The 8,738-nt window shown below is 40.3% G+C and overlaps 1 protein-coding gene across 1 annotated transcript; it reads right to left on the reverse strand.

Annotated features, from left to right (window-relative positions):
• Positions 1-277: 277 nt before the first annotated feature.
• LOC119769787 lies at positions 278-8,386 on the reverse strand. The gene is made up of 4 exons (XM_038263388.1): positions 8,362-8,386; positions 7,936-8,053; positions 3,149-3,488; positions 278-298 (listed from the first exon to the last, which is right to left on the reverse strand). Exons 1-4 carry the CDS (start codon positions 8,384-8,386, stop codon positions 278-280), a joined length of 504 nt encoding a protein of 167 aa, XP_038119316.1.
• Between the last annotated feature and the right edge of the window lie 352 nt (positions 8,387-8,738).

The following is an 8,738-nucleotide window of genomic DNA, read 5'->3' on the forward strand; positions in this document are numbered from 1 at the left end:
CTTTAATCGAGCATCAAACTCTCCATATGACGAAGATAGGTGTTTGATTAGAAAGGGTATATTTCCTCTATGTTGTTTTGATTCAATTTCGAGACAAATTCGGAGCCGGTCAGTGGGGTAGATTGTGTCTTAGTGCCGTCAGTGAAAATATGTTGGCAAAAGCAAGAACGACTCGCAAGTCGGTTCGTGCTGAACGGGACGCGATCTATTATAACTATAGTGTTAGAGTTCTCTCCCGAAGATGATTGCTGCTCGCTTACAGGAAAGTTCGGCGCTCTCACCAATGGGTGGGTGACGTCTGCAGGGGAAGTGGATATTAGAGTTGTTGCATGCCAATTACATTCGTTAGTATTGTTGTTTTGTGAAAATATGTTTTAATTCAACGGTTACAAACGCGGGTGAAGCGAATGGAAGAGCATAGCAGCAAGCAGAGAAGCTTAAATCGAGCGAGGGTATTAAGTGCCAAAATAAGGGAGAAAATATGTTTGGGGTTTGTGTGTACCTAGTGTCGAGAGCGAATGAAATTGTGCAAAATGAGAAACAGTGCTAAAAACGATAATCGTTGTGTGTGTGCAAAGCTGATCGCTGCAGATATGCTATCGAATCTCTTTCGGTCGGCTGTCCATAAGCGGAGGCGACAGGAGGATCAACTAGGGGTTAATCACTTCGAGTATACTGCATACGCGTATCATACGCACATAATATTCTCATTGTCTGCATACCGTATTGACGATATAGACCCCATATTCGTCGTATTTGAGATCATATCTACCCAAATATCAGCGTAAATATCATACGCGCATATTACTCGCGCAGTATTCCTTGGCTACATACCGTATCGACTCCAATATTGGCTTCATATTGATGCAATATCAGAAGTGAATTGCCCTTTGAGGATCAAGCCAAGAACAAGCATTATCATCAATGAAGTTTTTCTAGCAGCGATAATTGGTGAGTTCGTTTTTTTTTTTTGTTCATAACTTATTTTTATTAGGTCCTTTTAGGTGCTGTGACCAGGTTAGGACCGAGGATCAATAGTACAAAAAATAATAAAAGAAAAGAAAAAAAAACCGTAACTGAATTAGATGATCATTTGCTCGTGCCATGTGTCAGTAAGTGTGCGATCACATCAATCTGTTCCTCGGGTGTCTTGCACTGCCTCAAGCGTACTCGGTATTCTCGGTAAATGGCCCACAGCTCCGACTCACTGTACAGCTTCCGTTCGCCTTGTTGCTCCTTCGGGGTTGCACCGGCGCCGGCGCCAGTATCTTGTCGACTTCTTCCTGCGGGACGAGGATGTTTATTTTCCGGTTCAACGGACGGCACCGCTCCAGGTAGCGGAGGAAAATCCGCCGCGGTAAACGCGGCTCCTGCCGGAGTCTGTTTGTCCTTCTTCCATGCTGGCGGCTTCGGCGTGGACGCCTGCTGCCTCGACTTGATGAACTGCGCACGTTTGGGACAGCTGCGGTCCAGACCCTCGTGAGATCCAGAGCAGTTGACACACTTCTTGGCTTCCGTTTCCTCTGCTTTGCACTTTTCCGTGCTGTGGGCACCCCCACAGCTGCTGCACCTGGGCTTGAGATGGCAGTTACTGGTTCCGTGACCGAACTGCAAGCCACAGTGGTTCAAAAGGCTGTTTTGACGAACTTAATTGTTTAGAGCAAAAAGTAAGCATTTTCGTGCTTTGACATGTTCTACAACTTTGTTCAGCGTTGTCATGGCCTACTTTTGGTGAAATTTGTTTTTCAAAATACTCATCACTGCAGGCTATGGAATTTCTAACTTTTGACAGTTAAGAGATAGAGCTTTGGTGTCTTCGGCAAAGTTGTAGGGCTGAAAATTTCCACAAACTTTGTCGAAGACGCCAAAGCTCTATCTTTGCGTTGAATACCAGTTTTGGAACCTATTTCATAAATACTTGCCAAAGAACAGTTTTTTGACTAAAACTATGTTAAACTTTGATTTTAGACGATTACAATGTTCAGAAGAGTTGTTAGTAATATCAAAACAAACAACTTTGTCGAAGACGCCAAATTGAAAGGAGCTATATGTGATGAGTTATAGCAAGATTTCGTGATAATTTAGCTAGTTTTCGAGCTCGGTATATAAAGCCTCTGGCAAATTTGGGCAAAAACCCATACAATAGGCTTCAAGTATGACTATTCCACTACAAAATGTCGGATGAATCATTCGTCCGAAGGTTTACGGTCATAGATTTCCGAGCATTTTAATTGATTTTATTTTTGATGACTATTTTTTGATGGGATTTTTTTTTCAGAGATATTCCCAAAAATACACTGGATAGCCTCAAAAATCGACTTCCAATACATCAAAATTTTCACAAAAGTCTGGCCTACACGCCTCGTGTGTCCGAATAAATCGCAAAAATGGCTTATGTGCCTTCAAAGTGTCCTAAATGCATTTAAATAGTCATCAAAAATAAAATAAATTAAAATGCTCGGAAATCTATGACCGTAAACCTTCGGACGAATGATTCACCCGACATTATGTAGTGGAATAGTCATACTTGAAGCCTATTGTATGGGTTTTTGCCCAAATTTGCCCGAGGCTTTGTATACCGAGCTCGAAAACTAGCTAAATTATCACGAAATCTTGCAATAACTCATAACATATAGGTCCTATCAATTTGGCATCTTCGACAAAGTTGTTTGTTTTGATATTACTAACAACTCTTCTGAACATTGTAATCGTCTAAAATCAAAGTTTAACATAGTTTTAGTCAAAAAACTGTTTTTTGGCAGGGATTTATGAAAAAGGTTCCAAAACTGGTATTCAACGCAAAGATAGAGCTTTGGCGTCTTCGACAAAGTTTGTGGAAATTTTCAGCCCTACAACTTTGCCGAAGACATCAAAGCTCTATCTCTTAACTGTCAAAAGTTAGAAATTCCATAGCCTGCTGTGATGAGTGTTTTGAAAAACAAATTTCACCAAAAGTAGGCCATGACAACGCTAAACAAAGTTGTAGAACATGTCAAAGCACGAAAATGCTTACTTTTTGCTCTAATCAATTAAGTACGTCAAAACAGCCTTTTAAACCACTGTGCAAGCAGTTCTTGCACTGGGTCACGTGCGGTTCTTTGTTCCGGTAGGCCACCCACCGGACGACGACTGGTCCCACTTTATTTACCTTGCTACTCAACTCCTTCAGACTGGTGTGACCCTTGGGGAAAGGCACGATGAAAGGCGTCTCATCGATGGCGGGAAGCTGTTGCTTCCGCCTGATGGCGTGTACTGCCAAGACGTCCAGCTGATGTTCCGTCTTGAGCAGCTCCTTGACGTAATCCGGTTCCGCGTTCGGGAGACCTCGCATTACTACCCGGTGCGGTCTCGCACTGCGCTTTCCGTGCGTGTAGAACTGCACCTTGTTCTTCTTCAGGTGGGCTTGCACCGTGTCGAAGTCGTCGCTCGAGAAGCACGTAATTTTGGTGCCGTACCGCGTCAGTTTGTGTTCCGGCTGGAGATCACATGTTTTTTTTTTTATTTATATTTATTCAAATTTCGTTTCCATGTACATTCATTCAGTTAAAATATTATTGAGTGTCCAATCACAAACGATGACTTTTCACCTCAATTTTAAATACTAGCAACTTTCATTTATTCATGAAATATTGTAGCTTTCGCTATTCAGTGATTTCAAATGTAGGAGGTCCTACATGTACAAAAGGGAAAAGGGATACCTTAAAACTAACTTATAAACTATATAAAGAGCGGATCAATGCAGCTGAAGACTGCAATGATTTTTGTCGAAATGCATCAATTATCTTATTGGACATAACATCCAAAGTGTCAACTTCGGCTAATTGATGAAGTTCACTGGTGCTGAACCAGGGAGGAAGTTTCAGAATCATTTTCAGAATTTTGTTCTGAATCCTCTGAAGTTTTTTCTTCCTGGTTAAGCAACAGCTTGTCCAGATCGGCACAGCATAAAGCATGGCAGGTCTGAAAATTTGTTTTTAAATTAACAGTTTATTCTTGAGACAAAGTCTAGAATTCCTGTTTATAAGTGGATACAAACATTTAATATATTTGTTACATTTAACCTGGATACTTTCAATGTGATCCTTGTAAGTAAGGTTTTTGTCAAAACCAAGTCCAAGATATTTCACTTGATCCTCCCACTTTAAATTTACCTCATTCATCTTTATAATGTGATGACTTTTGGTTTAAGAAAATCAGCCCTTGGTTTGTGAGGGAAAATAATAAGTTGAGTTTTGCAGCATTTGGAGTAATTTTCCATTCTTTCAAATAAGAATTGAAAATATCCAAGCTTTTTTGTAATCTTCTTGTGATGACACGAAGGCTTCTGCCTTTGGCGGAGATGCTTGTGTCATCAGCAAAAAGTGATTTCTGACATCCTGGGGGCAAATCAGGCAAGTCAGAATTAAAAATATTGTATAAAATTGGACCCAAAATGCTTCCTTGAGGGACGCCAGCACGTACAGGTAGTTGATCAGATTTGCTATTCTGATAACATACCTGCAGAGTACGATCCGTCAAATAATTTTGAATAATTTTCACGATATAAATCGGAAAATTAAACCTTTTCAATTTCGCAATCAATCCTTTATGCCAAACACTGTCTTTCTATGTCTAGAAGAGCAGCGCCAGTAGAATAGCCCTCAGATTTGTTGCTTCGAATTAAATTTGAAACTCTCAACAACTGATGAGTAGTTGAATGCCCAAGGCGAAATCCAAACTGCTCATCAGCGAAAATTGAATTTTCATTAATGTGCGTCATCATTCTATTAAGAATTATTCTTTCGAATAATTTACTAATAGATGAAAGCAAACTAATGGGCCGATAGCTTGAGGCTTCAGCAGGATTTTATCCGGTTTCAAAATCGGAATTACTTTGGCATTTTTCCAACTACTGGGAAAATATGCCAAATCAAAACATTTGTTGAAAATTTTGACCAAGCTACTTAAAGTTGCTTCTGGTAATTTTTAATTAAAATGTAAAAATGCCATCCTCACCAGGGGCTTTCATATTTTTAAATTTTTGATAATAGATTTTATTTCATTCAGATCCGTATTAAAAACTTCATCTGATGAAAATTCTTGTTCAACAATATTCTGAAATTCTATTGAAATTTGATCTTCAATAGGACTCAAAACATTCAAGTTGAAATTATGAGCACTCTCAAACTGCTGAGCAAGTTTTTGAGCTTTCTCCCCATTAGTTAATAGAATATTATCACCATCTTTTAAAGAAGGGATTGGTTTTTGAGGTTTCTTAAGAACCTTTGAAAGTTTCCAAAAAAGGTTTAATTTGTTCGACATCTCTTGCGAACTTTTCATTTCGCAGGAGAGTGAATCTGTGGTCAATAACCTTTTGCAAATCTTTTGAATTCGCTTCAGTGCAGGATCACGAGAACGTTGATACTGTCTTCGGCGAACATTTTCAGACGAATCAAAAGCTGAAGATCGTCATCAATAATGGGAGAATCAAATTTGACTTGGACTTTAGGAATAGCAATATTCCTAGCATCCAAAATTGCATTAGTTAAAGATTCCAAGGCTGAATCAATATCAGCTTTGGTTTCTAAAACAAAATCATGATTTAAATTATTCTCAATATGATGCTGATACCTGTCCCAATTAGCTTTGTGGTAATTAAACACAGAACTATTGGGTCTGGTAACTGCTTCATGAGAAAGTGAAAAAGTTACTGGAAGATGATCAGAATCAAAATCAGGATGAGTCACTAAAGGACCACAATACTGACTTTGATTTGTCAAAACCAAATCAATTGTTGATGGATTTCTAACAGAAGAAAAGCAAGTTGGTCCATTCGGGTATAAAACCGAATAAAGACCAGAAGTGCAATCTCTGAATAGAATTTTACCGTTGGAATTTACTTTAGAATTATTCCAAGATTGGTGTTTGGCATTAAAATCACCGATAATCAAAAATCGAGATCTATGCCGAGTAAGTTTATTCAAATCCCCTTTGAAATAATTTTTATTTTCCCCAGTGCACTGGAAAGGCAAATATGCAGCTGCAATCATAATTTTCCCAAAAGAAGTTTCAAGTTCAATGCCCAAACTTTCAATAACTTTTAACTTAAAGTCACGTAAAGTAAGTCATACTACGGTGGATAACTATTGCAACTCCACCGCCATTTCGATTCATTCGGTTATTAGTTATAACTTTATAATCTGGATCACTTTTCAAATAAGTGCCTGTTTTTAAAAATGTTTCGGTTATAACAGCAACATGCACGTTATGAACTCGTAAAAAGTTGAAAAAATCATTTTCTTTCGCTTTTAAAGAGCGAGCATTAAAATTCATAATATTGATGGATCCAGATTATGGGTAAGAACAACATCATTCGCAAATTTTAATCCAATCTGGATTGCTTCCATCATGGATGTAGCATTACTCATTGTTTGAATCAAACCAAACAGTGAGTTTTGCAAAAAAGTCATTTTTTCAAACGTAACATCGCCGAGATCAGAAGATCCCAAAGCGTTGCCAGCAGAAAATTTTTCAAATGAGATTTGAGGTACCTGCCCAATTTCAGAAAGATTGGTAGAGGATTTAAAATTCGTGGATGAACCCGAACCCGAAACGACGTTAGCATAAGAAATGCCATTGTTGTTACCTAACTTTTCCACGGTAGGGGTATTTCTAGCATTGTTCGAGTGAGACAGCACGAACGTTTGATTTAAAGATGCAGGTACAACCTGACTTTGAGAAAATTTCGGTTTGGATTTCGGCTGATGCTTAGCACGAGAATCCAAAACCTTTTTTCTGATGGGGCAATCCCAGAAATTTGATTTGTGATTTCCACCACAATTTGCACATTTAAATTGGGTGACTTCTTTCACGGGACAATTGTCCTTGTCGTGGGAAGAATCCCCGCAAACCATGCATTTTGGAACCATGGCGCAATGATCAGTACCGTGACCGAATGCCTGGCAACGCCGGCACTGGGTCAGATTCTGGCCATTACCGCCATGTTTCTTAAAATGCTCCCACTTCACCCGTACATGGAACAAAAACTGTACTTTGTCCAAAAGTTTCAAATTGTTGATTTCATTTCTGTTGAAATGAATCAGATAAAATTGTGAAGTCAAACCAAAGCGAGAAATATTCCCGTTTGATTTTTTCTTCATTGGTATTACTTGGGATGGGGCAAAGCCAAGCAACACCTTAAGTTCGTTTTTGATCTCATCCACCGACAAGTCGTTGGAGAGACCTTTCAGGACCGCCTTGAATGGACGAGCATTCTTGGTCTCATACGTGTAGAAATTGTGTTTGTGGTTTTTCAAATAACCAACAAAAGTTTGGTGATCTTGTAAAGATTCCGTCAACAAGCTACATTCTCCTCTTCGACCAAGCTGGAACGAAAGTTTCAAATTGCAAGTTTCCTTGCAATTCTTCAGTTGCGTTCGAAAGCTGGCCAAATCGGAGACGGAAGTCACTACAATTGGCGGAGCCTTTACCCGTTTCTCGACGGCAGAAGGCTCAGTACGAGGAGAAGGTTCCTTGTCTTCAGTTTCGGATAAAACATCGAAACTGTTTGTCAATGGAATTGGAGGATTGACCTCACATTCAGAATCAGAATCAGACCTCAGAAGAGGCTGTTTTCTTTTTCCGTTAGCCGATTTAGCGTTCAAACGCTTCACCGACGTAACGACCAAATCTTCAGAAGATTTGCGTTTACCTTTGTTTTGACGCATTTTGCAAGCAAAGTTCTCTTAAAAAGATGGCTTCGTTTGCAAAATACAACAAAATTTCAGGTGGTGTTAGTCTTGAAAAGACTGTTTAGAATTTTGGAAAATAACTCAGGTAGTCTTTAAAAAGACTGTGAATTTTGTTTTGAAATAACTCTGAGCTTAGGTAGTAAAAAATACCGCAGCTCTAGTGTCCGTTCACCACGAAGGTTCGCAAGACACTGGGAGATCACATGTCGACATCACCTTCGCAAGGCGGGCGAAGCTCGTTTCTTTCACCACCAGCGGCGGCTGCTTCTTTTCCCCGTCCGACTTGCCGGGTGCTGGTACCACAGGGGTGTTTTTTTCTGCTGCTGGATTCGCATTGTTATTGTTGTTGCTCTTCTCCGCTAGCGGGCTGAACTTGTTGTTGCTGAGCAGTTTCTCCACTTCCTGGCTTCGCCGACGTTGATCTCCTCGTTAGCCTTCCTGCGCCGAACCTTGATCACGGGACGAAATTCGCCCCCGTCCTCTCCTCCTCCTTCGGAGTCTTCCACCTCCATTCCCGTCGCCGCCTGCGTTTTGGGTTGGAACCCGTCCGGTTTCTCCAACACACTTTTCTTCATGGCCGCGTTCCAGTAGAACGGCCTTCCATCCTCGGTTCTATGCTCCGTCCACTCACTCTCCGCCGTCGAGGCCGCCGCCATGGCCGTCGGCGAAAGTTAAAAAAAAAACACCGTCAAAAATGCGCAAACTGGAATGTTGGTGAGTTCGTTCCTGATCAGAATACGGCGGAAGAAAAACTGAAGTCGAGTGCCGCATTCGCGCTTCTGGTTCTTCGCGGATACTGTTGTCGTTTTCGCTAAAAAGCTTAGGGATTTAGATTATTTTGTGTTGGAATCGCATTTTCAACGTGTCTCTCGTGTTTGTTTTTCAATTGTTTTAAATTTTTTGCTCATTCTTTTCGTCATTTTTGTATTTTTGTGTTAATTCCGTCTTCGTTGTCCCCCCGATTGTGTTTGTTTTTCGATCCGGGCGGTTTCGCGAAGTTTGACAGTT

Source organism: Culex quinquefasciatus, chromosome 1 (genome assembly GCF_015732765.1).
Source record: "Culex quinquefasciatus strain JHB chromosome 1, VPISU_Cqui_1.0_pri_paternal, whole genome shotgun sequence".
NCBI classification, from domain to species: domain Eukaryota; kingdom Metazoa; phylum Arthropoda; class Insecta; order Diptera; family Culicidae; genus Culex; species Culex quinquefasciatus.